General features: G+C 32.9%; 3 protein-coding genes across 5 annotated transcripts; all 3 read right to left on the bottom strand.

The window, feature by feature from the left end:
• Positions 1 to 2,114: 2,114 nt before the first annotated feature.
• LOC112801721 (AT-hook motif nuclear-localized protein 7) lies at positions 2,115 to 6,816 on the bottom strand. Its single transcript, XM_025844628.3, has 5 exons — positions 5,563 to 6,816; positions 4,236 to 4,303; positions 3,836 to 3,967; positions 3,188 to 3,349; positions 2,115 to 2,881 (listed from the first exon to the last, which is right to left on the bottom strand). Exons 1-5 carry the CDS (start codon positions 5,954 to 5,956, stop codon positions 2,546 to 2,548), a joined length of 1,092 nt encoding a protein of 363 aa, XP_025700413.1. The 5' UTR covers positions 5,957 to 6,816; the 3' UTR covers positions 2,115 to 2,545.
• A 631-nt stretch (positions 6,817 to 7,447) lies between these two features.
• LOC112801719 (65-kDa microtubule-associated protein 3) lies at positions 7,448 to 12,766 on the bottom strand. Of its 2 annotated transcripts, XR_003202067.3 has the most exons (14): positions 12,500 to 12,766; positions 11,686 to 11,743; positions 11,371 to 11,577; positions 10,852 to 11,094; positions 10,516 to 10,725; positions 10,286 to 10,441; positions 10,038 to 10,197; positions 9,793 to 9,944; positions 9,507 to 9,594; positions 9,286 to 9,359; positions 9,041 to 9,115; positions 8,720 to 8,909; positions 8,388 to 8,556; positions 8,099 to 8,237 (listed from the first exon to the last, which is right to left on the bottom strand). XR_003202067.3 is itself a non-coding variant. In XM_025844625.3 (13 exons), exons 2-13 carry the CDS (start codon positions 11,725 to 11,727, stop codon positions 7,909 to 7,911), a joined length of 1,926 nt encoding a protein of 641 aa, XP_025700410.1. In that variant the 5' UTR covers positions 11,728 to 11,743; positions 12,500 to 12,766; the 3' UTR covers positions 7,448 to 7,908. The 2 variants fall into 2 exon arrangements, 1 of the variants encoding a protein (XP_025700410.1); XM_025844625.3 differs by lacking the exon at positions 8,388 to 8,556 and having other exon boundaries at positions 7,448 to 8,237.
• A 2,757-nt stretch (positions 12,767 to 15,523) lies between these two features.
• LOC112801720 (protein YLS7) lies at positions 15,524 to 18,884 on the bottom strand. Of its 2 annotated transcripts, none has more exons than XM_025844627.3 (4): positions 18,525 to 18,884; positions 17,447 to 18,215; positions 16,901 to 17,175; positions 15,524 to 16,555 (listed from the first exon to the last, which is right to left on the bottom strand). In XM_025844627.3, the coding sequence occupies exons 2-4, from the start codon at positions 18,069 to 18,071 to the stop codon at positions 15,752 to 15,754; spliced, it is 1,704 nt and encodes a 567-aa protein (XP_025700412.1). In that variant the 5' UTR covers positions 18,072 to 18,215; positions 18,525 to 18,884; the 3' UTR covers positions 15,524 to 15,751. The 2 variants fall into 2 exon arrangements, with proteins under 2 accessions (XP_025700412.1, XP_025700411.1); XM_025844626.3 differs by having other exon boundaries at positions 18,535 to 18,882.
• Between the last annotated feature and the right edge of the window lie 619 nt (positions 18,885 to 19,503).

Below are 19,503 nucleotides of genomic sequence, written 5' to 3'. Positions count from 1 at the left end.
TGATTGGTGATGTCAAGTTATGACATAAAGGGCCTTGTTCTTGTGACTGTGAGTGGCTAAGAAAGTTCCATGTGATGTTCTTAGCAATAGAACAAAAGACTTTTTTTATTAAATTAATGAGATTAAAAGTTGTTAAAAAGGGTCCCACGTACAGTTGGAAGAAACTTCCCTCCTACATTAACACATTAATCATCAATTATTATAATAATACAAATGTAATTACATTACATTGTTAAGGACTTAAATTAATTAGTAATTAGTGAAGATAATAATCTATTTTCTGATAGCTTTCACACCACACCTCATCACAAAGCATCTCCTTAAATTTTGCTACATAGTGAAAGGTCCTTTACACGTTTGCATCTAATCTCAAACAAGGTCTTATAAATAGGACTAGGAAATTTTGCAAATCACACACATACACATACTCCTCCTTTAACTTAATTTTTTCTTTCTTTTTTCTCTCACTTTTTAGGTACCCTTTTTTTGTGTGTGTGTGTTGCTTCCAATTTTTTTCACAAACATGTTGGATTCTATAGTGGAGTTCGTCACTCAAGCAGCTTCAAGTTCTGCATTCATTTTTTGCTTCTGCAATTTTATCATAGTGTATATCTTAGTGGACTTGAAGCCTACCCTTAGTAGTAGTGTTCATCAAGAAAATAGTGAAGTCACTCCTTCCATGGGAACAAATCTTCAAACACAAGAAACAAACTCGAAGTTTCTTGTCCAAAAGGATACCGAGTTGCGAGCAATACAGGTGTCATATGTCCGACAAGTCGAAGCCGAAGCAGAAGCAGAAGTAAAAGCGAAGCTAATTGAAGTTGACATCATTGAGACTATAGGCAATGATGAATGCTTCGTTGAAGAGGTGAAAAAAGAGGACGAGAAAGAAGAAAAAGAGGAGAAAGAGGAGGAGGAGGAGGAGGACGAGGACGAGTTAAGAAAAAGGGTAGAGGAATTCATAGAGAAAGTCAACAAAGGATGGAAAGAAGAATTGTTGATCACATCAAGCTTGGTATAATGTTGTAACAATACCAAGAAACTTATATTAAGTAACATGCTTGTAACATATCTGCATTATGTTACATTTTGATGTATGTATGTATAATGTATTGTATGATTATATCATTCAACAAAATAATAGTAATAGATGTTTTTTTTTTTAATTCATAGAGAAAATTTTTTTTTTCTTGTGTTCTAACTAGAACTAATAGTGCCTTGATAAATTATTTTGGTCTTTTGCCAATTTTGAAAGAAATATATGAAATGGTTTTTCTAATCTAAAACCTTTATTCTTGCTCACATCACATGGATGGATAAGGAGAAGAAAGTGAACTGCAAAAAGAGTAAAGAACATGCTTGGAAGCAGCATATGTGGAGATTCCATTTAATCTTTCTTCTTTTAGTGAAGTTGATTCTTTTGCAGTAAAGAAAAAGTTTGTGGGAATTTCTTTAATCCAGAACAATATTCTCCTTACTTTTTATCAAATTGGAAGAACTAGCCATTAGCCAAGAAGGAGAGACTATTTCTCTTTCTGGGAATTGGAATTGGAAATAAACATAAATATCAGTTCTGAAGTTTGACATCCTAAAACATTTTTAGTGATACAGATAGTGCAAATTTGAATGAACTGCCAAACATGAGTTTATATTTGAAAAAAGAAAATTGTACTTTAAGGTGTGTTTGGTTTACATTTTGATTTGCAGTGTTCTAAATTTTGTAAAGAAAAAAAAACAGTGAAAACGATAAAATTATGTCTGTTTTGACCTTCTTTTTTTTTTTCTTCACAAATTTTGAAAATAGAGAACACTTAAAATGGAAACGAAAAATGTAATTTCATACCAGACTGCTCCAAAGTGTCTCTAAATTTAACAAATGCAGAGGTAACTGCTCTTAAGTCTAAACTCTTAACAGATTTCCCCCCAATAAACTCTCATGCTATTTATTCTCCCTTTCCTTTATCATTTTAATAAAAAAGTAAAAATGGAAGAAACTTTGATAATTGGATAAAATGGTCCCTAAAGTAGCATTTCTGAGATCAACTACACACTATTCCCTGAAGATTCTTTGGTGCACAGAACAATATAGAGATAAGCAGAAAAACAATCAAACATGAAAAAGATAAAATGCAATTTTTTTCTTTCAAATAAAATAATATAGTCAGGTTACAATCCAGAAACACCTCAAGCACATTCAAATTTCATTCTCCTACAATTGTAAACAAGTTAAGTACGTGGCATATTCCTACATCTAATTGCTACAACAATGAGTAAAAAACATTAGAGACACATCATAAGAACAGACACAGAAGAAGAAGAAGAAAAGCATAACCAATTTGTGATATCCTAACTAAACCACCTAAGCACCAAAGAGTACAACTTTTCTTGCTCAAAACCAACCTCAAACCTCTCATTCCAATATACTTCCTCCGTTTCAAAATATCGGTCAAAGTAACGGATATTTTAGAACGGACAGAATGCGTGTTCGTCTTTCTCAAGTCAAATTTTGTCAGCATCAGTGTCAATCATGAGGAGAGAACATGTTTTAGCATGCAACTCCAGCAGGATCTGAAAGACTAGGATTAGATTCTTTCTCATGCAAAGAGGCATCTTCTTCATCATCGTCGTCACCAGATGAGTTCAGAGAACATTGGCCGTTGACAAACGCAGGAGGAGGAGGAGGAATGTTTTCGACTTGAAAAGGAACCGAAGGGGGTGTCATGAAAGGCTTCACTCCACCAAGACTTATCTTCATTTCTTCAGCAGAAATAGTAGGAACATTAAGTGGAGCAGATATAGTTGATGATATATGATGTTCCACCCTTTGCTTCTTTTGTTTATGTTCTAACTGGTGACCTGGAATGAAACTACCAACAACAACCTGATGCAAAACCACAAACAAGTTTGATATGTGAAATGTTCCTCTTTGTTTCTTGTTTTCATTTTAGTAATTTTTTGTGAAACAATAAGTGAAAATAGGAGTGAAAAAAGAAAACAGAAAAAAAAGGGAAACCTACCATGCCCTAAATAGTTCATCATAATTCTAATCTTAGAACACTAATATACTAAGCTACAAGTTAACAAAAATAATTGTTTTTTTATGATGTTGAACTAATTAAGCATTTTTTCAACATTTTTACAAGCTTTATAAATATTCTCTCAAAATTTCTTTTACAGCAGAAGTTACCTGCACAGGACCTGCAGCTACCAGCAAACCGGCAAGTCCTCCTCCCATTACTCGACCATCTGGACCTGCCAAAGAAACACTCATCCCACCAGATCTGCTCCTTGTGAATCCGTTCTCGGTTGGCATATATGAGCCAGACAAGGAAAGAATCTCGAACCGTCCCTGTAAAAGAACCCAATATGCATCAGCATATTTAACGCAATCCAACAGCACCATCAGTCTTAAGTTTGAGGGAATTAATGGCAAAGAATGATGATGGTTTAGCAGCCACGTGTTGATCTCAAATAAAAAACATAAAAGAAGTTTTATCTTCATAATGGGAGTTATTTCCCAGAGATGTATAGTGCAAAAGGAAATCCGAATTGTCAAGATGACACAAAACAACGATGTATGCAACAGAATTCCCAGATGTAGAGCTATAGTTAATGTAATTCAAAATCTGATACCAAAAATGATGCAAGAGAAGCTAAATCACATAAAAAATGGTTTTTAACTCAAGACAGACCAAAACCATATACCATATTATTTAAAAACAAACATTAACTGAAAGAAGAGGGTTGCATATAAAACAGTAAGACTGTAAGATTAGCATTAAGTATAAGGCATGAGAACTCTACTTTTTGTGCTTCTCACAAGGGATGAACTAACCTCATATGTTAAAGTGCCGCCGGAAGAAGTTGGTTGACGAAGCGTGACATTTGAAATCGTGCCATTGGCAGAGAGAATGCATATGGCACGGGATCCGTCCTGAGAAAAGGACATAATCTTCATAGTAACATCCTGGATTATGTCATAGGAAAATAAAAAATACAATTAACAATTGAGTGTGCTGTAATAGATTACTTTCAATAATAACCATATTGAATAGTAGACCAAATAAAGATAGGAAAATATCATATATTCTGAAAGGTATTTACAATTGAGAGTAAATACAATGAATTCCAATGAGTGAACAAAATAAATGGAATTTGCATCTATGCAAAAGGCTAAATTAAAACTATAATTTGACTATTGCAGAATGTGGATCAATAGGAAACAAGCATGATACCTCTCCAGCATTTACTGTAAGAATGTGAGGTGTGAAGTTGGCACCAACTGAGTATGCAATTCCATTACCTATTAAAATACATTAATAATTAGATGAATTGCACTTCAAGTTCATACTTTACATAAAGCATAGTTCTATTAATTCATCTTTAACCGGACATGATACACTTCGGGCTAGGAATTTATATTGAACAAGAGACCTTTAAGAAAATACAGAAAAGGAAGCAGTTTTGACAAATATGTTTCACTATGGTAATTAATGAGGAAAAACAGCAATTGCAATTCTATGCCTTATTTTTTACTTATGCATGCTAAAACTTTGTAGAGGTTATACAAAGAGCTAGTGCCACAGAAGATACTTTATTAGCCTTCAATATATACCATTAACTTGATCAACCATGCTTCACCTAATCAAGTTCATATAAAATCAGCTATGCTTATGCTTCATGTATTCCAGAACAGACCACCACAGAACTTGTCCACAAGCTTAATACAGACTTTACCACATTTGTCTAACCATCATTTTATGAAACAACTTTCCTAAAACACACCATTTTTTTCATCAGATAAGAAAATTCATTGCTCAAAATTGTTCCACTTTGTGTCCTTATTATTTCAAAATTTCTTAACAATATCATGCATGGTTGGTCCAAACCAATCCCCTATAATATGAGGTCAGATAGCAAGGTGTTGAATACAATTATTAGAAACATGGACCAGTTTCAACTTTCAAGGATGGTCACATCAGCTGAGGTACCAGACTGAGAACCCTGCTGAATGTGCTTACTGCTTAGTGTGGTGCCTTCACTTGTCCTAACAAAATTCCGTGGTGTCAGATATTATGTCATCAATCGTAAATCATAATCTTCTCCTCATAAAAAGGGAGGAAAAGAGAAAAAAATGGGGCATCATGTGCTGCCACCTTAAACTGAAAACCGACATCACTCACTTTAACTCTGACCACAAAAATATCCACCCCCTTCAACCACTACATGCATGTCTTCATTTTCTAGATCTGAAAGGGAATCTTAATCTAATGGTCCACTTGTACCACCATCTATAAATTTCCCCTTCCACAGCATGAACCAAAAGCATAGAACCAAAACAACAACACAGCTTAAAACCATTTTTTCTTTTTAAAAAATAATCTTATTTCTTACATAGTCAAATATGAATACCCTAGAAATAAATATCAACCTAATTGAACTGAGAAACTTTTTTTGTTTTTAACTTCGGCAAATGTAACAGTAAACAGCAAATAACCAAGATTAGTGGAGGCTACACTATATAAAATGAAGATGTTCAAAAGAGGAAAGAAAATTTTCTACCTGGTCCTCCAGCATTTTCAAACTCAAAAAATTTATATGACTTCTTCATTGATTCAACAGCCTTTCCTCTACCCTTTTTCCACCCTGAGAACTCTCCGGTCAACGGAATCGACGCCGATATCGGCATCGGAGACAACGCCTTCGCTGCTGCCTCCGGCGTCAACTTGCCGTCCGGTCCATACTTTCTAGGCCTCCCCCTCTTCTTCTTCCCATCCGTCCCTGTCGCCGGTGTTACTGCCACCATAGCCGTGGTCGGAACCACCGGCTGCTGCGGTGGCTCCGCCGTGGGTGCAGAAAACTGTATATTTTCACTTCTTGGTGCCACGTGGAAGCCCCCTGGAGCCTCATCAGCCTTGACCGCATGCCCGGAACCAAAAATATCTTCTTTTTCCATTTTTTTTGCAAATCAAAATAAAAATAAGACACCCCAGAAGCTAAAAAACAATGCTTAGGCACAACTCATTGAAGATTTAACCAGTTAGCTTCAAAAAATAGAGGGGTAAAAATGGAAATTTGAACTTTGTCAAGAGGGATTGATTCGAATGCAGAAAACAGTGCAATGAAGCTTGAGCTCTAATAAAAATGCAACTGGGGGAAGGAACTTCAAAAACGCAAACTTTTAACGAAAATGATGAAAACCCAGAAGTGGAATTTTCGAATTTCAGCGGCTTGATGTTGAACTGCGAGAAAGACGTAGCACTGTAGCTCAAATCTCCACCATTGAAGAACAGCAGAGTAAGCTTCAAAAATTAACCCCAAAAAAAAAATTAATTGAAAAATTTTCTAGAATTACAGAGAAAAATAACAACTCCGGTTCGTAATTTCTCCAGAGTGATATATGAAAATTAGGGTTTTCATTCAAAAGGAGTAGTAAATAAATAAAGTTGAAAAAATGGGAAAAAAATAATATATTTATTAAAATGATAAAGTAATTGAATAATGGATATTTAATTATGAATTAATATTTTAATTGCAAAACTCAAAAGTATAAATTTCGGTTAAGAAATTGGTTCACGTCCGTCTTGGAAATTTAATAAAGGTAATCTAATAAATGCTTGTGAATACAGATTCTTAATTTGAATACATAAACAATTAGGTGAGGTTTTTGGAAAAGAAAGAAAAATTGTCTTTTTTTATATAAAATTTTCATTTATTTATTTAAAGCTTTTTCAAAAATAAAAATTCAAAGCTGTAAAGCAAGGTTGGAGCCATTCCATTCGCCCAACCGCTGACAAGTTCTTTGTCTTTTCAGATAAATAAATTAAAGTTGACCAAAGACATAAATGGATGTTAATATCTCTTATTTCTTTCTTTCTTTTTTTTTTATAGGAAAATGAATGTTAAAATGTGTAGTTATTGGTTACAATGTCATGATTCAAAATTTATTAATTTACATAAAAAAAACTTAATATTTTTACAAGAGAAAAAGAAAAAGAAAAAATATAAATGATCCCATGGTTCGGTTTGGTGAATCTATTTAAAATGCAACTGTAACACATGCAGTGTTATGCTATATTTTGATTCTGATTCTCCCTTCATCTTTTGTGTTATGTGAACAGAAAGACTAGTTATAATGGTGACATAAACAATGCATCCATGAAGATTTGCTAATTTTGTTGCAGCATCTTCCCAAACATGCAATGAGCCAATGACCAATAGGGTGGTGCTGATGTTACTCTTTTTTGGGCTTGTTGGTTTAGTTGTACCAACTGTAAACAGTTGTCAGTATTTGTAGCAAAGCAAAATAGTACTAAATGTTCTGATATTTCAGTTATAACATTTATGGCCAGATCAAATAAGGATGAAGTATTTCTGTTTTTGCCGTTGATGCTGCATTTTTTTTCCTTTTCCATTCATTTAATACTTGTGTAATGCTGCATCACAATTTCAATCTGCCAATACTGAAACGGTTTATTCTATATCTGTTGAATGGATTTTGATTAATACTCTTAATAACAACAGAATAATACTCTTAGCAATTTTCAGATGGAGACTATATAACAAAATATCACATTAGACTGCAAAATGTTGCATTCAGAAGCTCTATCCATTTTCCACATACACTAGTAGGAGACTATGTACACAAATTGAGAAGCCAATTAAATTTGACTTCACAAAATCATTCAAACACACAACCAAGCCTTCTTTCCTCAAAGGAATATTCAGTTTCTTGAGCCGAGTATCCTCCAAAAGGAACTGATGAAGGTTTAGTTGGAGCAGGAATAGCCATTTCCTTTGGAGTGCTATACCCTTCATCTACCACTGTTTCTGTTGCTGTCTTTGAAGGAGTAGAGAATGGCAAATTGTGTAGTGTTATTGTTTTCTGTAAATTCTGAGTCTGTATATCTATTCATTTGAGGAATTTGGTGGTAATGTTGAAGAGAAGGGAGAAAATGGCATTGCTTTTGGGGTTTTATTCTCTTCATCTACCACTGTTGATGTCTTTGAGGGACTAGTGAATGGCATATTGTAAAGTGTTAATGTTTTCACCAACTCCTCAGTCTGCTGCATTTTTAGTTCATCTGTGGTATTTGCTGAGTTTGCTTTTGATGATTCTGTCGAAGAGATGGGTGAAAAAGGTTGTCTCACTGAAGGAGAATCTATCTTGCGAACACTTCCACTACCAAATAAGTTTTTTTCCAAAGGAGAATGAGCAATATCAACTCCTGTTTTAGCTGAACATGAGGTAAACCAAAATGCAGTTGTAAGAGTTCTAGTTGCATATGCATTGAGTATCATACAAGAAAGAAAATGTGCATGCATACATCATACATCGCAAGCTGTTTGTGCAATTTATATGAAACACAAGGAAATTGTAGATATACCAGCAAGAAATATTGGGAAAATCTACCAGCTGAGATGTGGCTTTGGCCTCCACCTTCAATATGAAACAAAAAGAAAAATGCCTAAACCATTCCTCGGTGCCACATACAGCCTTACCAAACGACCATCATTGAGAGTGCTTGGGAGAACCCGTCGGAGAAGACTCTTCTTCTAAAACAATGCAAAACACAAACAGGAATCCATATCCAGAAATCTTAGGTTGTTTTTAGATACATTACTACATTGTTGATGGCTGCTTGTGCTTGTGTAATCCATTTAAAGAAGAGTATTTACAGGATGAAAAATATTATGACGATGAAGACCCTTTTACTACCTGATGAGAAATATGAGTGAGTAGCTTTCGCTTCCAGTTTTGAACTTGCACCAAGGGAGGTTCTTCTACCAGATCCAGTTGTACTTGACTGCCTTGAAAGCTTTTTTGCACTATTAGCCTTTGGGCTTGGTTTTGACCCATATAGTACTTCCTGTTCTGCTATCAATTGTCCCTGATGTTTCTTCAGGTTCTGACACAGAAAAGTGATATTTCAACATGTTTTGGCACCATCCATTTGTGGGAAAGTGAATTTGACAGATACAATGAAGTGTTGTCTGAATTCCAATTAGAAAAATATTTCAACCAATAAGAGGACCTTACCCGCAGCTTACGACGTTCTTGCTCTTTTTCTTGCCGCGAGTTGGTGTAATCTTCAAGCATAGAGAGCAGACGGGCCTAGAAAGTCACGCACAGTGAAAATCATTTTGACACAAAATTACTTGAACTTGAGCAACCAATTAGAATGCACCAGTTAACATCCAACATTTCTTTTTGAGACTCACATATCAAGTCTTTTTCTTCTTTTAGTGAATACATATCAAGTATATTAAGGAGGGGGTACCTACATCATCATATTTGAACTCAATGCCTCTCTCTTGTTCCCATTCTGTAGTTTTTGAATTCAATGCCTCTACCATTCCTACTTACAAACAAAAGAAAATGAAAATTTCATCCCGACCTAAAACAAACAATGAGACCCCAAAATAGAAAAATATCATCAAGCCAAGATGGTCGTAAATTGGTAAAGGTAATGTAACAAAAATAAATATGGATAAAATATAAATACCTGGAATTTTGGTAACCAAGGCACGAGCTTTCTCAGCTCGCTTGAGATTAAGATGAGTCCCTCTACCAGCATTATATCGATTTTCATCCTGCAATAGAAATAAAAATGTGCAATAAAATTAATAAATATGTGTGCATGTATGTGTACATTGATAAAAATCATGAACATCTACATATATGTGATTTGTTTCCTTATGTAACTTCTATAAAAAAAATATAGGGGCATTAAACAATTTGTCTTTTGTATAACAACATATAACAGCACATCATATCAAGCCAAGACCAACCTTGTTGTATTCCTCAAGCCAAGACTCTTCTTCACATGCTGATAACCATTTCTCAACCTTTTCAAGTATATCTTTTCTGCTAAATGCTTCCTCTTTGACTTTGGCAATATGAAGTTCAAGTTGTTCAAGAACCCAAGCAGGGTCCACAGTTCCTGGATATGAAAGAAGACACAGTCTTATATAAGTTTAGCACCAAAAAAAGGCGCATATGTCATAGGTCCAGTGAATTTTGATAAGGACATTACCAGATTCAATAGTTTCAATAGCATATTCCAGTGCACTGTCAAGTTCTGGAACCAAATGAGTCTTCTGACAAATCTCCTCTAGCTCTGCTCTTTTCTTCAAAACAAGCTCTTTCATTTTGCTTGATTTTAACGCTTCTAACCTTAACACTTCTTCCTCAACCTGCATGAATTTGCTATTTCCCATGAATTCTAGACCACATAAAATCAACAAATGAAAACATTAACTTGTACTTTAACTTATAACTCACGTGACTGATGAAGCCCTCGGACAAAGTGTTCGGTTCGGTTATTTCATCTTCTGAAGCAGCTATATTACAAGTAACATTTTGGAACATCTGTTGCTCTTCAACAGGCGTATCCATCAAATGCCAAAGTTCCAACATTGTTGTTGCAATATCTTGCAGCTGCAAGACCATATGCAATTCAGAACATGAATAATAAACAGAAATTAATATTTCCTATTGAAAAGAGTCTTTACCTTCTCCATTCTCTGTAATTTAATTTCTCGCAGATCTTGTATAGCAACAGTCAATTGCTTGATAGTATCATTATCTATACTCTTATATCCCTCTGAATTTCCTAAACTAGGATGAACTCTGTCTATTGTCTCCTTGAAGTCCAAACCGAGTACCGAACAAAGAGAACTTAAGGTACGCAAGTGGTCCTGGACTGTCTTCAGGCGATCGCTCTGCATGAAATGAAAAGAACATCATAATCAGTACTAAGGAGCAGCAAAATGTGTTACAAGTTGATAAAACGGTATATGCGCATGTTAGCATGTATCACATACACACACAAACATAAAGTTATTCACCTTCTCCTTTTGTAGTGCATAAAGCTGCCTATGCAATTCTTCAAGCTTTCTCAATGATAAATCATTTTCATCTATAACGGGTGGAGCGTGCTCTCCAGGACTATACAACTCATTTGAGATACTTTGAATCTGCTCACGAACATCTATAAGTTGATTTCTACGATCAGACTTCCTTTTCCGCATTTCCTCCAGCTCTGGGTAAATTCTTGCTAGCTCTTGTTTCAAGCTTCCAACATTTTGATCCTAGTAAAAAGAGGGACAGAAGAGTTATTTATCCTATTCTTTGTCTTTGTGGTCCAATGGAATAACAAATAACCTTCACAACAAAACTTCAGGCAGAAAAGAAATTTCTGACAAGATTATTATTATTTGTCAGCAACAACATTTAGTACATAGAATTCATTAATATGGCATAAAACGGATTCATTTAACTGCATCCCTTTCTTCATGTCCTATTTAAGAAATACACATAAAATCTCTAAAAGTAATTAAAACCTAGCAATGTACAGAATATCCAACCTGCCTAATGTGAATCGGTCTCTCTGCCAATGCTGAACAGATAGTTGCAAGCTCTGCCTCGCAGTCAGCGATTTCCTGCCTTAGTTGAACTCTGGACCAATTTGCTTGATCTACCTTTCTTCTGTATAGTTCTATACACTCTTCTTCAATCTCAAACAACATCCTATCCTTGTCAGTCTCGGACTCCCCAACTTCATCCCATATTATCTAATTTTGGAAACATAATCCAAGGCAAACAAAGAAAATTTCTCAGCTGTTAATCAGCATGTGGAAGGGTTCATAGGAATCATGATTGCAGAAAGGCTTAACATATACCTGAAGCTCATGAATAAGGGAATCTTTTCGAGGTTCAGACATTTGTAAGCACTACTATCTGTCAAAAGAAAATCTCATTAAAATAATAATAAAAAAAATGTCATCCTAACTTGATTAGAATTTAGAAGTTATGTTTGGAATAGATATAGAAACTACCAAATATTGCAAAAAAAAAAAAAAAAAGAAGAAGAATATCAATGATGACAAGTCAATTAGGTCACTATCCAATGTGAAAATACCAATCAAATGGTGATAACGGAAGAACCAGTGCAGAATATGTTCTTGTGATCTGTAAATGCTTTATCTGAAATTTGGATTCATTTTTCAATAGACTTTCTGTGGTTGGAAAAAGCAAATGAAAAAAAAATGGGGAAGAATATATAGATTTAAAATATGATCTTATCCGCAGTAAAACAAATTTCAAATCAAGGACGCGGCATTTTTGCCAATTGCCACTAATTTCATTCACAGAAGAAGGAAAAGAATAATTGGAAATGCATCTCAGCTAAGAAGAAAGTGCAACCACTGACTAGAAAAGAAAGAGGAGCAAAAGAGCGTACACAAATGTCTGAAACAGAAAGCGAGAAACTTTCAAGACCTAGGATTGTGAGAACGATCGACACAGAAACTAAATGGAAAAAAGTTGCTAAATTTAGGTCGATTGTTTATCAAGCTTTCTGAGGATTTTGAGTGGAAGCCAAAATTAGAAAATTGGCTGTTCCATTTTCAAAAAGGGATTTTTTGAGTGAACCCAGAAAAGCAAAAATTGGAATTTTTACTAATTTAACAAGCGATCGCAATTGGGAGCACTGACCTGAACCTGGGATTGGAGAAATGTTGCTTTATGTTCAAATTCTGTTTCTTCGGTGCTCGGAAGAAAGTACCAAAACTTTAATCTTTTTTCCCGAGAAAATGAATGAAGATGCCTTTTTTTTTTTCCTGCAAAATTCAGCGTTGTTCTGAGTTCTGAGGATGTGATTTGAATTACTGGGATGAAAGGAGAAGATGAGAGAGAGAGAGAGAGAGAGAGAGAGAGAGAGAGAGAGAGAGAGAGAGAATGTAGCCGTTTAATATGAAAGGGACAGTGTGCATTTGATTTAGTTTTTTCTTCATTCATTCATTCATTTTTTTTTAAAAAAATACAATTTAGAAATGAAAATTAATTTCGGTATGCATTTTCTTTTATTATTGAGTATTAATTTTGGGCTCATCCTTAAACGCTCCTTACTAAGTATGGAGTGCTGCACACCTTGTGAATTTATTAAATCTGAACTCTTTATTTATTATATTTTATTTGAATGGTCTAGATTAAAAAAGGCAACCTGTTAATCAGGTTAATCATTTTTTTATAAGTTTTAGATTTTTTTTATAAATCTCAGATATTGGACTGAAGTTAAAAATAAAAAATAGTATATAAATATTAAAAACAACATGTCTGTACACAAAAAAGTTATTGGACTTTAGAATTAAAATAAATAATACATAAAAAATAAGTTGAAAATTCATGTACTAAATTCAGAAAAAAGATATATTAGAATCTTAAAAAAATAATATTAAATATATGTTATGTATATAAAATTAAAATTTAAATAAATTTTGTTTTATGTGAAATAAAATTATAATATTAAATATAAACACAATGATAAAAAATTGTGTTATATATATAATATTAAAATTTAAATAAATTTTATTTTATGTGAAATAAAATTATAATATTAAATATAAAGACAATGATAAAAAAATTTGTGTTATATATATATATATATATATATATATATATATATATATATATATAATTTTATTTTGTGTGAAACAAAATTAAAACATTAAATATGAATAAAATGATAAAAAATTTTGTATTATATAAATTTAATTAAAAAGAACATATATACAACATAAAAAGCAAACAAACATATAATAATTTTATTTTGTGCAAAACAAAAATTTATATAAAAAATATTTATATAATTTTTTATTAACAATTTTTTTATTGAAATATGTTATTTTATTATATTTATAATATATTATTTTGGATAATTATATTATTTTAGTTAATATATATTATTTAAAAAAATATTTAAAATTTATTATTTTGTATTAAGAATATTATTAAAAATATATTATTAATTTTTTTAAAATAATATTTTTTTATTTAGTTCAAACACTATGACAAAAAAATTTTTTAGGTAACTGCCTCTACTCAATAAATATTATATTCATTTATTTCTATATTGCATGTAAAATAAATAATTAATGTTTGAAAAAGTTAATAAAAGAAAGAAGTATTTTTTTTACCAACTCTTGGATAAAAACTATGTCATTTGAACTATAACTCGTTGATAAAGAAAAAAATATTCTTAATTATATATTAAATAGAATAATTATTTATTAGGCTCATTCTTATACAAATAAATTTTTTTCTTAATTTTATTTCTGTAATATTTTATACCAATTAACTTTAAAATTTAATTATTTTTTGAATAAATTAATAAAAAATAATACAAATAATTGTTTAAATATAATTGTATTTTAATTTTTCATTTTATTATGTACAATTTGAGGATAATTTGAAATAAAATATAATGAACTTGTTGTATCTGCTATCTATTTTGTGCTTTGACTATGTCGTCATCTGAGAATCATGGCGCCTTCATGGAGACCGAGGTTCTTCTACAGAATCGATTTTGCGTTTGGAGTTAGCCAACCAGCAGCAGCGATAGACATGCGTCTTCCTTTTCTATGGCAGCAATTTTTTCGGACTTTGAAGGTCATTTATGATAGAGGTGGAATGTGGTGGGTTCAAGAGTGACTAGTCAGAACGATAATGGAAGCACCTGCCAACAAATAAAACAGTGAAAATGCTTGAAAACATCACATCGACAATAACAGAGTAATGGAGGAATTCAATCAAATTTTTCTGAGTATTTTTGTGGTGTAAAGGTCGTCCGTGTGTTAAATGGGGAATTAGTATTTTTGTTAGTGTCAGTTTGTTTGTTCAACCCATGACAAAAAAAATAATAAAAATAATAAATAAATTTAATTTACCTGATAACTTTTGATAGTAGGTTAATTTTTAAAGAGTGTTGCACTCCCTACTTTACCTGGAGTGCACTAGCTTTCGCCTTAATTTTGGTTCACTAAAATTTTTGTGTAAAAAAAAATTATCGAATCATATTTTATCTATTTATTTAATAAAAATATATGCCTAATATAATGATAGACAAATAATAATGTCATTCTTATTTTTTTATAAATTATATAAAATATAAATAAAAATTATGTGAAAAGTAAAATTATTAAAAATAAGAGTGACATTATTATTTCTTGAATCATAATTAAAATACTGATAAATAATACAAAATCAATTAAATTAAAAACCAAATGAGTCATCATTTCAAGGAGAATGACTTGAAAAATTTAAGCAAACATGTTAATGAGTCAGAAAATTTTTACTATCATTTTCAAAAATACAATATTAACAAGTTATTAATTTAAATCAGAAAAAGATAAAGGGGATTTAAATAAAAAACTGTTAATATGGATAAATCTGAGAAAACAATAGTCAACCAACATAAATTTTAAACGTGTAATTTTTAGATTTTGACTCTGCAAAATTTTGCTGTTTAATTGTTAGCTGAGGTTTATAATTTTTCTAGCAACAATAGATTGTGAAAAAACTGAAAATATGTCTCATTTTAGTATTTTACGATAAGAATTATATAGTCTTTGGTTTAAATTGTCATTTTCCTTGATAATGACCACATGCTCTCATTGCTCTGCATGGAACTTGCTACCAAGCAATCACTACAAAAATTAAATAGATAATGAACACAGCGACTAAGTGGGAATAGAACAGAATTTGTAAAAAATTACAAGAAAGAAAGATACATGAACTAATGTGGAACATACAACATTACTCATGAACAGACATGGGTATAAGCTAGATGCTCATCATCCTAAACTTTATATTAAAAAAAAGGGATAAATTTCTCTATATAATATACTTCGAGAAGATTTAAAAAGAAAAGAATGGACTAGTCTTAGTCCTCAGACAGGTATAAATATCTCATGATGCATTACCACCTTCAAACTCTCTCTTAATCATTTCAAACAAAATCTCATTCCAAGTATCTACAGGACCTGGCATGCACCAATGTAAGCAATCCTGTGGCGGCGGCTTTCCATCCGGACCGCGCACCGTGATCTTATTGGGGTCTTTATTCCTGAAGGGACCAGGATGGCCATCATGCCGGTAACTGAAGGCTTCAGTGATATCCATGAACAACAACTTTGATCCATTTGTTGCCTTCTTTGATGCATGATTAAAACCTTTAACCTGTTGCTCATACATTGCATTTGTATGGCCATTTTCCACCAACTCACCAAGTCCAAGAGGCTTAACCTTACCGGTGCATGATCCGCCGGTATTCCAAGCGCCACCCTCGTAATGATCGGGCGAATAGGAACGAAGAATTGCAAGCCCTGTGAAATTTGGATGCATTGCAAGAGCAGTAAACATTGTTTCAACAGATATACCAAATGCTTCAACATTGTTGATCTTCATCGGCCGAGATTTGTCCGGCCACCACAATTGCCCTCCTACTATCTCATTGTTTAAGACATACACTGACTGTTTGGCAAACCAGTGGCCGGAGGAAAGAACAACCACATCAAATTTTGGAAGAAATTCCATGACCTTCTCGTCAGGGATATCGAGAAAGAGCTTATCCACACCTTCCGGTGCATAATCAAATGGTTCAGAACTGTGCTTGACTAGCCATGAGGACCATATTCGGATAATAGTGACAGATGTGGACTTAAAATAAAATCGCTGCATGTTACGGTTTCCATTGTTCTTGGGTGTTTCTACCTGAAAGTGTCATTTTTTGGTTAAGCATGTTGCTATTGAAAAAAGATGCAATCATAATGCAAAGTAGTAATGGTCAACTTCTAGAAAATTTAGTCACAAATATAAAAATGATAGCTGAAATGTGGTCATGTCTTATGTCAAGTAGTTTAGTTAAACATGTCGAACCATCTCACGATTCTCAACTATGATCTTCACACGAAGATATTTTAACATGAAGTCATAATAGAGTAATCATGAGAAGATGTTAAGAAGAAGATGCTAGTGAGAACTGGCCAATTTTTCTCCAATAACCAAAATGTTTCATTGGTCATAGAAATTGGAACAGTAAGGAATGTGGAATGTAACCTGCCAGAGAATACACATCATTGATTCCATCTGGTTTCGAGCAACTGAATCACCAATGAAAGCCAATGTCTTGCCTCTCATCACCTCCAAAAACTTCCTAGGATCAAGACGAGAGATGTCACATTGAAAGGGCTTCCATCGCCAGTTCTCATAATCCTTATCAGGCCTCCCATTACCCTGGCAATTCTGCATTTGTGTCAATACTGGGCACGAATCGTTCCTGTATAACGGTCCCAACGAATCATGTAACCATGTTCCATGGAATAGATTACAGCCTACATAACAGAAGAAACATAAAACACCAGTCAAAGACCAGTTTCAAACAAAATTATCACAAAGTTTATACCTGAAATCCTTAACTAACAAGATACAAGCATTAATAATGATTTACATATTTTAAGCATATAAAAACACATGTAACAAATTGAAAATGATAAATTGAAATGCCTTCTTATATTATGGCTACATTGTATTTACAGAAGTAAACAAAGCAAACAAGCATAAAAACAGTTAATTTTGTATAAAATAAGAAAAGTCGAATGCAACCTGAATTAACAGAACCAGAATAGGATTCATTAAATGAGGCTGGAACTGCTGTTGATACTGAGTCTGGATGAGACTTAGAGGTATCATTTGATGTGGTGATTAATGTGCCGGGATCATTCATCAACGCCGTGGATGTAGGTGCCTCAATTGTAACATTAACAGTCACATTGGAAGAAATAGTACCAACCACTGGCAAAGGCGAATTCGAAGTTAAATCAGATTGAGCATGCAGGTTGCTATCAACCTTATCAGTACTGGTTTCTGTATATTCTGATGAAGCAGATTCACTAGAGAGTTCTTGTGAATTTAATTCGGTAGCAGTTTTCGCTACCTTCCTATCACTTGAGGATGGTTCATTATCTACCAGATCTAAACTTCCATTGGAGGAAACATCAGTGGAACTTTCATGAACTGGAAAAACTGATATATCATAAAATCTCGAACGATCTATGCCGTAGAAATACTGGCGAACCGTGGAGCCAACTGGGTATGAGGCAAGAATTCCAGAAGCACAAATCAAGAACAATGCAAGTACTCCCAAGAAAACCACAATCCAAGAAAGAGGTCTTGGACTTGGAGACTCATTGGGAGAACTCTTTGGATTATCCCAAGTCATGGCTTTCATTTAAACAAAGCTAATAAGCTCTACACTGAAACTTGAAGCATCAAAGGCTTTTTGAGTTCCCAAACCATAGAAACTACTAAACTAACTATCAAAGCTGCTTCTTCAAGTAGTGAAATTGCTAATCATCAATCCACAAGACCAGCACTGTTAAAACACAGACAAAAACAAATAATTAAGGAATGATTATGATTACAAACTAATTATGAATAAAATCAAATTATGAAACAATGAGCAGAAAGGTACACTCTTTAGCACATGATCATGCAGTTCATCAACATTAATAAGTTCCGAAACCATAAAGGAATGGAATTTAGCATAAAAACTCGTACCCCAAGAATAAAAAACACATTTTTCCTACAAAAAATAAATACCCAGAAAAGGAAATGAGCTGAAACCAAATGGGGTCACCCAATTAATGAAAAAACAAAAAGAAGCAGCATAAAAAGCAGAAACCTTTGAGTACCATGTTGTCTTGGTCTTGGTTCTGAACTACTGGAAAGATGCATCAAGCAATTGTGTGGTAGAAAGGGATGAATGAGGAATTTAGAAGAAATAATATTGAGAAAAATGAGGGACAAGGTGTTCTTTGTTGCCTATGTTTATGTTGTAATGCTTGTCCACTTCTACAAAGGAGCGAGGATCTCGTTCAATTACAAATTACTAAGCATATGACACTCACCGAAAGAGAAAATTAAAATTATTGAGTTCCCAAAGCTTGCATGCTCAAGCCTCAAAACCTCTTAAATCTTGAGCACATGAATCGCATATATATAATAATATAATAATATATAATATAATATGATATATGATCGTGCTTAGTAGTCATCATTTCTTATCTTATATAGTAAAATAATCAAGCTCTTGGAATCATCATCATATGGTGAAAAAATGGCTAGCCCGATTTGAGTTAAAGTAAGTCACTCAAATATTTTCCTAAACAATTTCTATTCTTAATCCGTTGTAATTAATTTCTTAAAATAATAAATTATTTGATTAAGAGAAGTAATCATAGTATTATTATTTGGGTGACTAAATAATTCATTAATTTACAAATAGTTAAACCAATTTAAATTGATTTAGTGTTTAATTTACTAAATCGTTTAAATAAATATAAAAAATTTTAAATTTCGTTTTGTGCATGTAATTAGATTAAAATTTTAATGTTATTCAACTAAGATTGAGTTGCTCAACTAATCAATGAGAATTAAAATATATATTTTTTGTTTGTAGAAAAAAATAGCACAAACTTATATTTGAAGGTGATGGTGTTTATTTTTTCCATACATTTTCTGCATGAGATATTCAAAATATAAATGGGATGTGATAATGAAAATGAATTATGGATTGTGAGATGGCTGCACTTCCTCTCATTGATGATTTCATAATAGACTTTTAACCTAATGGCCTGCTGCAAGTGTTTTATTTGTGAAAT

This window comes from Arachis hypogaea, chromosome 5, assembly GCF_003086295.3.
Source record: "Arachis hypogaea cultivar Tifrunner chromosome 5, arahy.Tifrunner.gnm2.J5K5, whole genome shotgun sequence".
Classification (NCBI taxonomy): domain Eukaryota; kingdom Viridiplantae; phylum Streptophyta; class Magnoliopsida; order Fabales; family Fabaceae; genus Arachis; species Arachis hypogaea.
This window is presented reverse-complemented; position numbering and strand designations above follow the sequence as displayed.

Bases quoted from the DNA above. Each gene is read 5' to 3' on its own strand.
- LOC112801720 (XM_025844627.3), bottom strand. From the start codon at position 18,071: ATGAAAGCCATGACTTGGGATAATCCAAAGAGTTCTCCCAATGAGTCT. The intron at 17,176-17,446 runs GTTGCATTCGAC...TCTGTTATGTAG, and splicing joins TTCTGGTTCTGTTAATTCAG to GCTGTAATCTATTCCATGGA. The intron at 16,556-16,900 runs GTTACATTCCAC...TGACACTTTCAG, and splicing joins TGATGTGTATTCTCTGGCAG to GTAGAAACACCCAAGAACAA.
- LOC112801721 (XM_025844628.3), bottom strand. From the start codon at position 5,956: ATGGAAAAAGAAGATATTTTTGGTTCCGGGCATGCGGTCAAGGCTGAT. The intron at 4,304-5,562 runs GTAGAAAATTTT...GTATTTTAATAG, and splicing joins TGAAAATGCTGGAGGACCAG to GTAATGGAATTGCATACTCA. The intron at 3,968-4,235 runs GTATCATGCTTG...GACATAATCCAG, and splicing joins TTACAGTAAATGCTGGAGAG to GATGTTACTATGAAGATTAT.
- LOC112801719 (XM_025844625.3), bottom strand. From the start codon at position 11,727: ATGTCTGAACCTCGAAAAGATTCCCTTATTCATGAGCTTCAG. The intron at 10,442-10,515 runs GTAAAGACTCTT...ATGGTCTTGCAG, and splicing joins AATTACAGAGAATGGAGAAG to CTGCAAGATATTGCAACAAC. The intron at 8,238-8,719 runs GTAGTAAAAGGG...CCTCATGTTCAG, and splicing joins TCACTCATATTTCTCATCAG to CTAAAACAGGAGTTGATATT.